The sequence below is a fragment of the Podarcis cretensis genome, assembly GCF_951804945.1.
Source record: "Podarcis cretensis genome assembly, chromosome: 17".
In the NCBI taxonomy this organism is placed as follows: domain Eukaryota; kingdom Metazoa; phylum Chordata; class Lepidosauria; order Squamata; family Lacertidae; genus Podarcis; species Podarcis cretensis.
The window spans coordinates 39139944-39153737 of NC_137187.1; the positions used below are offsets into that span (position 1 = coordinate 39139944).

The window sequence follows — 13794 nt, forward strand, 5'->3', positions numbered from 1 at the left end:
TCTCGCTGCTATCCTTTATGGATCTGGGTCTGCAACGGGGAAATCCTGTCCTTAAAACGGGCCCAGCTGCTCTACTTTCCTGGCTTTGACAGCCCGCTAAACTGCCCCCCCCCATGAGGTGTGCAATGGAGAATAGAGATCTTGTTACTTTTCCACGGTATTGTTAACAAAGGAATTTAGGGCAGGGTAGTTAGGATCGTCTCACAGCTTTGCAAAAGTGAGGAAAGTTATATTGTCATAATTCTTCCTTCCGAATCAACACAAACAGAAAGGACAACAGCCGAATTCTTCTTGGCATTCAATCATTTTCCTAGCCAGGTCCACCTTCAAATAAGCATCCTGGGGGCTCCAGCACTCTACTCCCTGCCAATAGAGGCTATCACAGGTATTAGATAAGTGGACCTTCCTTGTAGCTCACCATGCCGTTTATTATACTGTGGAATCTTTCATTTGGAAAATGGTAAGGTACACAGACCACTTACATACCCAAAATATATTTAGGGTTACAATGATCCACTCTTCTTTTGTCAATGTTGGCATTGCTTGTAAAACTGATATAGGGTTGCATTTAAATAATACACAGCACTCCACTTTATATCATGAGTAAACTTTATCCTTTCTATACTGGTAAGGAAGCTAACCTTTTCCTACCTTCTGTAAAAGCCCACAGTCGTACCTAAACTGAAGGAGCATGCCTTGTTAGTCTAGTTCTTTTCATTTACTGATACCAGTTGGGTATCACGACGATGCAAAAGTTTAGAGGCACCAAGCTTATGCTAGTTGCTGAACAATATATTTATACTTTTGAAGATCTGAAACATATAGAAGACAAACACATTCTTACTGTGTTTTTGTTTGTTTGTGTGTATGCACACACTATGCCAGTGTGCTTGCTCAGTAATGTTGATCGTTTATCACTGGACTACGACACTGGTTGCAGGAAGGGGGAGAAAAGATAGGAAGATTACACACTGAGTAGCAAGACATTTCTAGTGGTCAACCCCAAAAGAAAGCTGCTTCGGGATCTCTTCACTTGCAGGGTTTCCTAGAGGAGCTAGACACAGACAGACACACACACACACACCAGAACTCTCTTTTATTCACATCGTTCAAGTTGACTTAACAGCAAGGGGTCACAGGAAGGAAGCCCCCACCCACCCTGATCAAGAACAGCATGGTGTCCCAAATACTGAGTCACTGTAAACAGAATTAATCACAGATACCACATAAATAAATAAGGAGGGGAGCACTTATAATACAGCTGCAAACAAGGATTTGGGAAGGGGGCAAGGTAAGGAAACTTTTAAACACCACAACAAACTTAGAGGATGTACATCAGAAAGCAAGCCTAATTCTGTCCCGCTGGACAGAACTGAAGGGGAATGGCAGTGCATCCTTGAAGATATTTACCTTCAAGCAAAGTTCAGTGCAGACAGCCTTGATGCTGCAATAGACATAGGATTTGCACTTCCATACAATAGTAAAACTACACCTCCCCTCTTGTTTACATCATGTCCCTTGGGATGCTTTAGGCTGGAGAAGCTAGAAAGAAAGAAAAGAAGTGACCAAGGAATGTCAGTGGAGAAGCAGCTGCTGGGCAAAAGGAAGTAGAAGGAAGAAAGGCTAAGGGACTGGGACCAATAGGGTTTAATGCATTGTGCTGGGCAGGTGGGGGGGGGGGAAGGAGATGTGACAACAGATGGAATGAACAGAACAAACCCAGCCCTGTAAGAATGATCCCAGGGCAGGGAGTACATCAATTGGCCCCTACTCTGTCTGGGGCACAGATATGGTAGGTCCCTTGGGGTCATCAAAACGGTCCATAGTCTTGAGACTCATGACCATGTGGAGGCCATAGGTGAAAATGGCAACAAGAAGCAGGGAGGTCAGCAACCCCATCCAGATTCCATGAGAGAAGAAGCCGGCACAGTCACTGGCATAAGAAAATCTTTCACCTGTCACATTATAGCTCTGGATCTAAAAGGGAAAAGAGTTCATGCGTTAGTGATGGAGGCTGATTTGTGGTCCCCCACCTCACAACACAGCATAGGATGAAACCTAGTTCTACTTTAGAGGCTGTGGGAGGGGGTATAAGAGTCCCTTAGGGTTTTCTCAGAGAAAGAAAGAGATACCCATACATCTCCCATTGCTAGAAGAGCTTGTAATGCCTTGATCCAAGGTTGGGGTCACATAACATTATATCACAGGGAGACTGTCAACGAACTGTCTTTCTAAAGGATCTAAAACAGGGCAGTGGAAAAAAACTAATGACAAAGTCTACTACAGTATACGCTCCCACTGCAACATACCTGAAAATTCACCATGAGCACCTTCCACTGGCTAGCAAAACTGTTGTTAGGTATTAACATGGCTTCCGAGGCTGTTGGATGACTGGCCACATAGGTGCAGGCAAAAGAATAATCGCTGGGTGCCACAATCTGGGTGGCATTGAAGAGAGCTGGGGGGTTCTGAGGCCTGACCAGCTCCACATTGTGGAGGGTAAACCAGTACCGTGCAGAAACTGGGTACAGCAAGTTCGTCATGCGAAACCTGAGAGGAGAACGGGTGCAAAGAAAGTGAAGACCAACAGCTGGTAAGGTCACCTGGAGCAGATCTCTAAAATCCAGTTAGACTCCCCCATCACCCCACCCCAAATCATGAAGTATTTCTCAAACTTCAATTGCAGAATCTCTTTGGAATGGCAGGGCTCTGTCATCTTACTGCCTGAAATAGTTCCCATCTCCTTTTACTGGGGACTTCTAAGCCCCTCTTAAAGTTTTGACTAAATATTGCCCACCTGGCTGCTTATAACCTTAAGACTCAAAAAGGGAGGCATAAATTGCTAAGTGATTATATGTCACAAAAACAAAACTCTGAGGAGCTGTGTCCATCATACTTACGTGATTTTCAATGGAAACCCACCCACATTTGAGTATTTCAGTACCAACCTACAATGTGGAAAGAAAACAGAAGCGTTAAAACCTGCAATATACATCCCCTCAAGTCTGCATACCCCTGGGAAAACATTTTCCCTCCCACCCATCATTTCTATAGCCTTGCCTCAGCCCTTAACCAATTTTGTGAGAAGAGGGAGTATTTTAAGCCCAGTTTCTAGTTCGTAAGACCACAGAGTCAAGTTGCAGGGAAATGCAGGCATTCTGAGATCTCGTCCCGGAACCCAGAGACAGTGGTGAGCAGGACTCCTCATGGTTTGGAGACAGGACTTCCACACCACCAGCCCCCATCATGGCTGGAGAAGCAAAACTGCACCAGTCAGTAATTATATGGAGATTTGTTTGCAAGTGGCTAGATTTAGACAAGCCACCACAAAGCGCACACACATTTGGTCCTCTTCAGCACCACTAGCAGCTAACATCCTTACTGCATCCACCCGCTTTCCCCAACTGTCCCAGCCTCTGCTTTTGCCTCAAGCCCTCTCTTCTTCATTCCTACCATCCATCATGCACCTGATCTCAGATCCTTTGCCAGCCCTCAACTCACTCAGAAGCATTAGGCGTCCACTTTGACTCGTCCACATTGACAGAGCGTTGCTCTCCAAATGTGAGGTTAGTAAGATCATGCCATGTTGTGCCATTAAAAGCCACAGAGAAGTTGCTGGCCCAGAAGAGTATCTGTGGGGTCCCAGTGACAGGGAACCGAAGCGGTGCAGCCACAGTTTCCTTCTGGAGCAGCTGCCGACCCAGCCTCTCAGGAACCATATCAGAGATATCTCGAACAACCTGGAGAGAGAGAAAATAGGGCAGAAGGGGAGTAAAATGGGATTGAGAGGCTTCAGAGAACTGCCTATGCTTCAAATTGTAAGTGCCTCCCCCAAATGAGCCTCCCTTCCCCACCACCTCTTGCCTTGCTTAGAAAAGATCAGGATGCGTTGCTTTAAGAGCCATGGCTATCCGTAGTCATTGTGGTAGCCAAACACAGCAGGGCACACTCAATAATGGAACCGGTTCCCTGGAAAACGTGCCCGAAAAGCTTACCAAGTTCCTATAGTGTTGGCTTTCTTAGCAAAAAACACAAAACAAAACAAAACACACTATGTTTTTAAAGAGTGTTTGGATAATCCTGCTGGTTTTAGAACTATCTTAATGTATTTTTAGTTTACTGTATTTTAATTGTTCTTAAATGCTTGCATCCCATTAATGTGCCTGTCTTGGGAACAATATTTGGGGGCCTAAAGGCAGGGCATAAATGGAAGTTAATGAGATGAAAGGACATTCCCGGGAATGGAGGAACACTCAGAGCAGGTATCTAACCAAGGTAGGCTAGGAATCTAAAGAGCCATGTACCCGTGAGGGCCGCAAAGCAGTCAGGATGGCCGTGTAGGGGATGTCCTCCGACTGAAGAGCACTCAAAACTTGTCCAAGGATTTCATCTGCAAGGAGAAATCTTGTTTTAGAAAGAGAAACTCTCCAAAGGCTAGAGACTCCCACTTACAAAAGCACAAGCCCATGAAAATACTTCAGTCCTAAGCAGCACTACTTGTATCCTAAGAATCCAGCCTCATTTATAAATGCACCAAACTTCCTGGCTTTCCTATAAGACTGGTGTCCCTTCTCAGAGAACAACAGTCACTTTACAGCTATGGCTCATTTGTATGCATTAATTCACAGAGAAATACGCAGATTGTAGTTGCTCCCCCACTCCCTATTTACTGAACTTATATCCTGCCCTTCTTCCTGAGGGAGCCTAAGACCTCAAACTGCGAAGCAACAAATACCCACCCAGAAAGCTAAGTGCAAGGCCAGACGTTCCAAGCAGCGACCTCTCAACCCAATCTCAGACCCTTCCTAAAAGTTTCCAAACAACCCTGCTCCACAATGCTCACCATTGCTGGTTAGAACTTCCTTTGGGGCCATGAGACTAGAGCTAGAAGGTGGGGGATGAGGAGAGAGAGAGAGAGAGAGAGAGAGAGAGAGAGAGAGAGAGAGAGAGAAAAGTTCTGTTATCTTCTTTATATAGGAAATGTCATCAATGCCATCCTAGCCGGTGGGACAGGTTTTCGTCATTAGTTCAATGGCATCTGTGACCATATTGCCTCTCCATGTACAATTAATTATCTGAGATAGAAGAGAGTCCACAACCTTGGCAACTGAACGTACATTTTAACACCATGCAGCGGACTGATGGGTTTGTTTGGAACACCAGGGCAACCATTCTTGACTTGATGCCCTCCAGGTGTTTTAGGCTACAATCCCCATCAGCCCCAGCCAACATGGCTAACCATCAGGCATGGTGGGAGTTGTAGTACAACAACCTCTGGAGGGCAGCAGGATGGAGAAGGCTGTGCTAAGGGAAGTATAATATACACTTGCGAACAGGGAGTTCTGAAGCAGAAAATGAGGGATGTGTCCACATACCCTATAAGAACAGGAAAGTACAAGTGCCAAGATACAACGGCAGGCTGGAAAGACCAGGTGTGGTGGAACAGGTTGAAGACATTAAGATCTTGGGGTACCAAGGGGTGTCAACCGTGAGAGCTGGAAACTTGCTTTTTCAAAGTTAAAATAAGTCAAGTTTCTCAGAATGTTAAATTTCATGCTAAACAGCATGCTCTGTTCCTTGGAAGTTAACCTCACAGACACAGGAATACACCAGGGCAGCTCATGCATTAGGGGAGGTAAAGCAATTTGCTTCAGTCGTAAGATCTGCCCACATCGCTGTGCTGCTGCCAGCCCCACCAGGGCTTCATCTGCACTGCTAACATGGCCCCAGTGCCTTCACCATTGCACCCTTACCGCTGCTGTTGCATTGTGGCAGCAATGCAGCCACAGGTACAGTTGTGGTGATGGGGCTGGCAGTAGCGCAGGCATGATAGTGGGGGCATGGAGGGGGCCCAGACCTGCCGGGGGGGGGCATTGTCGTGGGGCAGGCAGAAGATTCCACTTTGCATCCAGTGCCATGTGGCCCCTTGGCAACATAAGGAAATGTACTATGGAGCTGGTTACAAACCCCGTGGCATACGGCAGTCGTATCAACAGCAGGGCTGGCAGGCTGGCGTTGAGCCGCAGCTCCTGCAGGGTGTTCTGATCGACGTGAAGAGGAGATATGCCCAGCTTGGCCTTCAAGAAGGCGGGGACAGCACTGGCTGCAAACCAATCCACAGATGGAAGCACCAACGACGACGGAGCGGCACCAAGCGCATTCTGTCAAAAAGACACGGTTAAGAGTTAGAGCCAGAGCCATAGGATTTCCTAAGGCAAACAGCATGCCTGCCCCAGCCTGGTGCTTTCCAGATAATGTTGGACAACAACACTCATCATCAATTGCCACACGACTGTGGATGGAATTCAGAGCTCATTCTGAGACATGCAACTTTCTGAAAATGTACAATGTGTTGAACAAGAAAGCTGTGTGTTGAGAAGGCTTATTGTCAATGCCCCCCACTTGCAAGGCATCTAAAATTCTGTGTGGCCACAAGAGGTACACTAATGAACCACAGACAGTTTGCAGTAAAGACACAGATATACGTTTGCATTGCATAAGAAATCCAGCAGCTGTTTAAATCCAGACATGTCCATCTTGCTTGATGAAAAGGGTTGGAATTTCCAGAATGAACTTAGTCCATGTTCTGAACATATAGTGGAAAACATACACACTGCTTCTCCTTTGATCAAGTTTATGCACCCTTCTAAGAATGCTTCCAGGCGGCTTCTTCCCCCAGCAACAGCAGTTTAAAAACAATAAAACAGCGGGCAGGTTGGTAAGGGAGACAGAGGTGTTATTTCATAGACGTAGTACTTGCAGGATGAGAATTTGGCATTACACTGCAGATTTGCAGTATTCTTATCCTGCTCTCCATCGTAAAGGAAAGGAATCCTAGGGGGGCTTACAGTCCCTGCCTTCAGGCTTACAATTTAGAAGTCATAACACAAAAGGAAAAAGGGATTGGCGAGTGGGGGAAGCAAATTTAGGCACTAGTTCTTAGTTACAGAATTTCTGAAACAACTACCGGTAGCTAGACTGGAACGAGCTCAAGCAGAGAAGGAGCCAGAAACTGCTAAGTCTTTCAGCCGAGTCAATGGAGAGGCCCGCATTCCCATCTCTCCCTCTGCTATTGTCTGATAGAATGGCTACTGCTAGATGACCGTGGAGGCTTGAGCCAGGTGAACTACTAAAGGCCAGCATGACAATCTTCTGATTCCTAGCATAAAGTAATTTTTAAAACTGTTTCTAAGAAGAAGGTAGTGTTTCCCTGACCAATGCATGTGATGCTCAGTTCATGCACTGGCTGTTTCACTGTTTCCAAGGACATCATTCCATACGACTGTGAATCATTTCCATCTCTAGAAAGAACTTCTCTAAAGCCAGGAGTTAGGTTTTGTGCAACACACTTTTGAAGCATTTCAGAATCCTACCCTGATGAAAAATATTTAGCAACTTCAACAGGGTATTGTATGTTTCTTTTATGTTTCAATTTGTAATTTCCTTTCCAAAAATATAATTTATTTAGGTTTCTCACACATCTTGGGTTCTTTGGAAGAGCCAATATCCAGCAAAGCCTCTGACAGCTTAGAAACAAGTTATTGTTGCGTTATCTTTTATTTAATTCAGAAGAGAGGTACAGAGAGGAAATGTACATGTATTTAATTTTTCCTCAGACCTACACCCAACTGTTGGCATCTTCCAATTCTAGCCAATACAAAACTTGGTTAGAGCTTGTTAACGTTGTAGCTAGAATAAAGTATAATCAAAGTTTTATTCCTCACTTTGTCCAAGGATGCAAGTTTCTTCCCCACCCCCCAGCTCAAGTTATTTTTCTTCACTTTATCCTCTAATCCAGCCATTCTCAACCTTGGGTCCCAAGATGTTGCTGTACTACAACCCCCATCTTCCCTGACCACTGGTCCTGCTGGCTAGGGATGATGAGAGTCGCAGTCCAACATTTGGGGACCCAAAGTTGATAAAGATTGCTGCAACCTAAGGAAGTGGAACATGTGTCCCTTAACATGTTGATGGGCTACAAAGCCCATTATCTCTCTCTACTGGCCATGCTAGCTGGAGCGGATGGCAGCTGGAGCCTAACAACATCTGAAAGGCCCGTATACCAACAGAGGATCAAAGAGCAGAGCGAGATGCTCCATCTTACACTGCAGACCATGGAAAGAGGAGGAATGGGAAAAGCACAACCCTAGTTAGCTGTACCAGAACTTGAATTTACAATTGCTCTTAAAGTTCCTCTTTTTTATATATGTTCTTGACACAGCACTGCAGTGCAGCGCAGTGGCCCATCAAAAGTATAGACGTATATATAAAAGCAGGGAGAGACACCGGCAACTTGCCTAAAATATAGCTCCCCATTTCTCACTTACCTCCAGATTGGGGAAGGCACTGTCTGGCTTGTTTCCAAAAACCCCTCCATAGGCTGTGAAATCCTCAACACTGAGCTGGGAGAGAAGATTGATTTTTAAAACCTTTTTAAAAGTACAATTTTTAATGTTTCACAGTGATGCTTTTGTATTGTGTTTAAAAATATTTTTTCATTCCGATTGCTGTTCAAACACACAGAATAAAGAAAAAACTAGGAGCAGCTTTTGACAGCAAGCACTCTGCAGGCTCCCAAACGCTCCAGATTAGAAGCCGCCTAGCTTCTTCAGCCTCCATCTTATATTTCCCCCCAATCACGTTAACAAACATTAGATGCAAAAAACAGCCTAGGCACAATTCATCACCAGAGGAACTAGCAAAGAGAAGGGGGGGGGGTGATAAATGGAATGAGGAAGTGATAGAGAGTCATGAGACACCCAATTCACATGACCAGCAGAAAAAAGTTTCTTCTCCTTTATGCTGTACAAGCTCTGAAAAGACTACAAGCACCTCTTTTTGCTCAAGCTCCAAATGGATGAAATGGGTGGAAACAGCCCTTTGGACAATTATTGAATTATGCTGTTGAAAAAAAGGCCATTTCCAGAATATAATTCCGACCTCTGAAATGTGAACTAGATTAAGTGGGGGAGAAGTGGCTGAAGGGTATGCCTGCAGTAAAAAGTGAATTACAGTGGTGCCCCGCAAGACGAATGCCTCGCAAGACGGAAAACCCGCTAGACGAAAGGGTTTTCCGTTTTGGAGGCGCTTCGCAAAACAAATTTCCCTATGGGCTTGCTTCGCAAGACGAAATGTCTTGCGAGTTGCTGCGGGTTTTTCCCCCTTTCCCCGCTTTTCCTAAGCCCCTAAGCCGCTTATCAGCTGATCTGCTAAAAGCCGCTAAACCGCTAATAGCGCTAATCCGCTAAGCTGTCAATGGGCTTGCTTCGCAAGACGAAAAAACCGCTATACGAAGAGCCTCACGGAACGGATTAATTTCGTCTTGCGAGGCACCACTGTAATTGAAAACTGCCAAGCCAGTTAATGGCTCCCAACCATAAAAGAGCCAAGCGTGTTTAACTTGAAGAAGAGGAGATTAAGGGGAAACATAACAGTGGTCTCCAAATATCTGAAGGGGTGTCATGCAGAAGATGAAGCAAACTTGTTCTCTGCTGTCAAGAGAACAGGACTAGAAGATATGGGCGGAGATTGCAGGGAAGCAGATTTTGACTAAATAGCGGAAGAAACTTCCTATTGGTGAGAGCTATTTGAGCAGAAGCTGGATGGCCATCTGCCAGGAATGCTGCCATTGCCTCCTGCACTGCACAGCCTACACTGAGCACAGGTTTGAGCTAAATGACCTCCATAATTCTACAAACTCTCAGCACTGTCACAACAAACCCCAGGGTTCCTTAGGAAGGAAAACTTTTCACTGAAGGTCTGCATCTGTGGTGCATTTGTGACCTCAGCAAAGAGTTCTGCCAGGGGCCAGACTCACTTTCTCCTGAAGGAACAGCAGCACGTTGTGAGGTCCACCGTCTAGGGCAGAGTCCAGTAAAGCTGCAAGCTGAGTTTCTGTCACCACATGGCCCTCATGTGGTACTGCCAAGGGAGACCATAAGGAGCTGTATTCACAAAAGGAAGAGAGACACACACAGTGAGAAAGGGATAGACACAGAAACGGGGTCATAAAAAGAGCAGTTGTGATTGTGTAGATTGTCTTTTATTTCACAGGTGCCATCTCCCTACTCTTAGAGTAGCAGATAGGAATACAGTCGTACCTTGGACTTCCAAAACGTTTGAAAACCAAACCACAGCTTCTGACTGGCTGCAGGAAGCTCAATCAATGCAACTCAATGCAGCCAATCAGAAGCCATGGAAGCCCTATCAGACGTTTGGATTCCAAAAGAATGTTCACTTCTTTTGGAACAATCACTTCTGGGTTTGCAGCGTTCGGGAGCCAAAACATCCGAGTTCCAGGGCGTTCGGGATCCAAGGTACAACTGTATATTTGTCTGTTTTATGAGGACTGAAGGGCTACTTCACCCATTAGAAAACAAAGGGCAGAGGAAACCCAATGAAGGTTTGTGTTCACTATATGGCTGCTGATGAGGCAACTCAGGTCCCATCTACACTCTGCTGTACATTTAAAGCAATATCATACTGCTTTAAACAGTCATGGCTTCCCCCCCAAAGCATCCTAGTAAATGTTTACAGAGTTCTCTGAAAAGAGGGATTGACTGCTAAACCACTTTGAGAATTGGAGCTCTGTAAAAGAAATGGGGGTTTGTGTGTGTATCCAAACAACCCTCAACATGCTTTACAAACTGCAGCTCCCAGGATGCTCTGTGAGAAGCTCCAATGGTTTTGATACTGCTTTAAATGTATGGTGCAGATGGGGCCTTAGTGTTCAAAGTTATGTGCCATGTGCAGGCTGGGGTCAACCATATTCTCAGTGGGGAAATCACCATTGTTAGCTTCTACAACTAAAAAATGAGAACAAACCACACAATTCTGAGGAGGAACAAGACAGTGCAGTATCAAATATCTTCTTTAAAACCTGGATTCTACTTAAAAAGGGTGGTGGTGGTAGGAAAACCAAATGCCAATCCTTCTCACACCCACACCAGGTTGGTTGCTAAATGTTTCAAGGACACAAACACTTCTGCACTTGCACAGTCTTAATCAGACTCTGGTCAACTGACCATGGGTTCTTCATCCCCATCCAAGTCTATTGCCTGAGGCAGCCTTCCACAGTCTAGTGCCCTCCAAATGATTTGGAGTACAATACCCATGCTGGCTGGGGCTGATAGGAGTTGTAGTCCATAATATCTGGAGAGAACCACACTGAGCTCAGGGCAGTCCAAAGAAGCCTTTTTAAATTCTCAATTCCACCTCCAATACAATTTCTCACTTTAGAACTGTAGCTTCCCCCTTGCCAGGGAAAAGAGAAAAATAGAGTCAGAAAATATCAAAGATATAGGTGTCAGGAGGTCAAAATGAAGTGAAACAGGGAAAGATTAAATCAGCATCGTGTGAAATGAGGAGGGACACCAAGGAAAACAAATTTACCTTTAGGTGCTAAATAGGAGTATTATACCAAAGCTGTAGTCCTATACCCACTTAGCTGCAACTAAGCCACACTCAGTTCAATGAGACTTGCTTTCATGTACCGTATATAAAGATCACCTGTACAGTACTACTTTGGGAAAGCAAACACATCACACGCGAACCAATACCCTGCCAATCCAGTGTCAAAGATGCCACAGCTCAGGTAGCCTCTTTGCCACCTTTGACGCAAGACATGATTTATGAACAACTTACCCCAAAGGTGGGATCCTGCCATTATCTGTATGTTGCTCTTTCCTGTCCCTTCCATACTTTGACAATTCAAGTATTTTGTTTTGTGGTACACACCCTTTTTTGAATTTATACAATAAATTCTGTTACATTTGGAATGGTTTTACTTGTTTTATCATTGTAACTGTTTTATCTGTTTTCATAATTGTATATTGTATTGTCATTAGGGGTCTTGGGATCTTGCAGTGAAAGGCAGATAAGAAATCTTTAAAATAACAGTAATAATCATAATCATAATCATCGTCATTATTATTGCGAGCCTGCAGTGCTAAATGAAGACCAATCTGCTGCTGTTTTTCTAACTATGAGTTGCTCAGTTGCCCTATTTTATAAAGCATTTGCTACATTATGCTTTTGGAGTGTGTGAGGGAATAGCAATATGCTCAAATACAATGATGATTCTTAATTACAAATGTGTCTAGAGACTTTAAAAGCTGGGATTCACTACAATCCCTGGCCACACGTATTTAGAACTAGCAAACATTTTTTGCCACTATAAAGCCGTTGTGAGACTGACAGCCTTCTCCAGATGGCCAAAGGACGAACTAGGAAGCAAATTAGAATTGGCTCTTTCCCCTTTTAGCATCTAATCCTTGCTTGTCCCTATGGCTGGGCTGGTAAGAACACACTTCAATGAACAAGGCAACGGCAACCCAATGGGCCACCCTAGTTCCTCACTGCCATGCCAAGAGCCCTAGAACCAGCCTTTCACCCTACCCTAGGAGTGTGCATTTCTATTCTTACTCTCCAGTAGACATCACAGTACCCAGCAACCCATTGACCTCACTATATTGCAAGGCTAGTTCCATAACCCACCACATACACAGAAGAAAGCCCCAACCTGTCATTCTTGAGTTACAAACTCACACATCAACCACCCCTCTCTGTGATGAGAACAGAAGAATGTTTCATGCTGCCCAGTACCAGAAATTTTACTGTTGGCTAACTCTGGTTTTGCAATGCATTTATGTACCTAAACCTAGATTTAGGTGCAGCTCATTATGGGAAAGCGGAATATAAGTGAACCAATCAATCAGAAAAGCCACCAAACTCTGCACTCAACGCAGCTCATGAACAAACCTGCCAGACAACAACACCTTTGCAAACATGCATTTGTGTTGTGTTTCCAAGCGCAGTGCAGCACACTTTCAATACCTGAAGCCACTAGTGTGAACAAGGGCAACCCAGAGCAACTGGTCAGTGCTTCTCAAGCTTTTCTTGTCTGGGCCATACATTTACTTTCAGAATAAAAATTTGCTTGCGGCACACCGAATACATTGGAAAACAAAAGCAAACAACTCCTGGCAGTGCTTGATTTATAACACAGAACATAACTGCTTTATACTATGACCATGGGACATCTAGAGAGTAGAAAACAATGCAGCTACATAAGAACACGAATCATTACATTAAGCAGAGCATGAGACGCTTCAACTCAGGGTTTGTGGGCAACAGATTCCTGCACTGCAGGAGGCCGGACTAGATGACTCGCGCAGTCCCTTCCAACTCTGCAATTCCATGATTCCCAAAATATAGTGTTTGCCCTTGAATCTTCCCCCCTTGGAGAAGCACTACATTCAGAGAGATTCAGGCGAGTTGCCCGTGCGCATCAAGCCGCCTGCGGATCTGCCCCCAGCCGAAGCGAGCCTCACCGCGCGCCCCCCCCCAGCCCAGGGCCGCCCACCTACCTGCGGCTGGACCAAGCCACCAAGGGCACCTGCCCTGTCTGCGCGGACACCAGACCCAGCAGCGCCAGAAGAAGAAGAAGAAGCCCGGCCGCCTCCCGCCCCGCCATCTTGCCTTCCCTGCTTCCTTGCTCCTTCCAGCAGCAACGCTTCCCCTGCGCGCCCCAGCCAATCAGGACGCCGGGGGAAGCGAGGCCGGGGAGGCAGCCAGTCAGGGCGCGAGGCGGGACCAGCGGCAGCCAATGGGAGCCGCCAGCTCCGCGCTCTTTCCTCCTCCGCTACCCGGCCTCCCTGCCCCTGTTCGGCGAAACCCGCAGCTCCGCGGATTCAGTCCCGCCCCCTGTCGCCGCGCGTTTGGCTCGGTGCCCCCTCAGGCCGGCGCAGCCGCGGGGAAGCCGAGCGTCGTGGCGCTTCGCCAGCTTTGGCCGCA

The 13794-nt window shown here is 45.8% G+C and overlaps 1 protein-coding gene across 1 annotated transcript; it reads right to left on the bottom strand.

Moving 5' to 3' along the window:
* Positions 1–1081: 1081 nt before the first annotated feature.
* ATP6AP1 (ATPase H+ transporting accessory protein 1) lies at positions 1082–13532 on the bottom strand. Its single transcript, XM_079958750.1, has 10 exons — positions 13368–13532; positions 9818–9944; positions 8328–8402; positions 5968–6161; positions 4844–4884; positions 4305–4390; positions 3502–3740; positions 2901–2948; positions 2310–2550; positions 1082–1977 (listed from the first exon to the last, which is right to left on the bottom strand). The coding sequence occupies exons 1-10, from the start codon at positions 13472–13474 to the stop codon at positions 1768–1770; spliced, it is 1368 nt and encodes a 455-aa protein (XP_079814876.1). The 5' UTR covers positions 13475–13532; the 3' UTR covers positions 1082–1767.
* Positions 13533–13794: the final 262 nt, after the last annotated feature.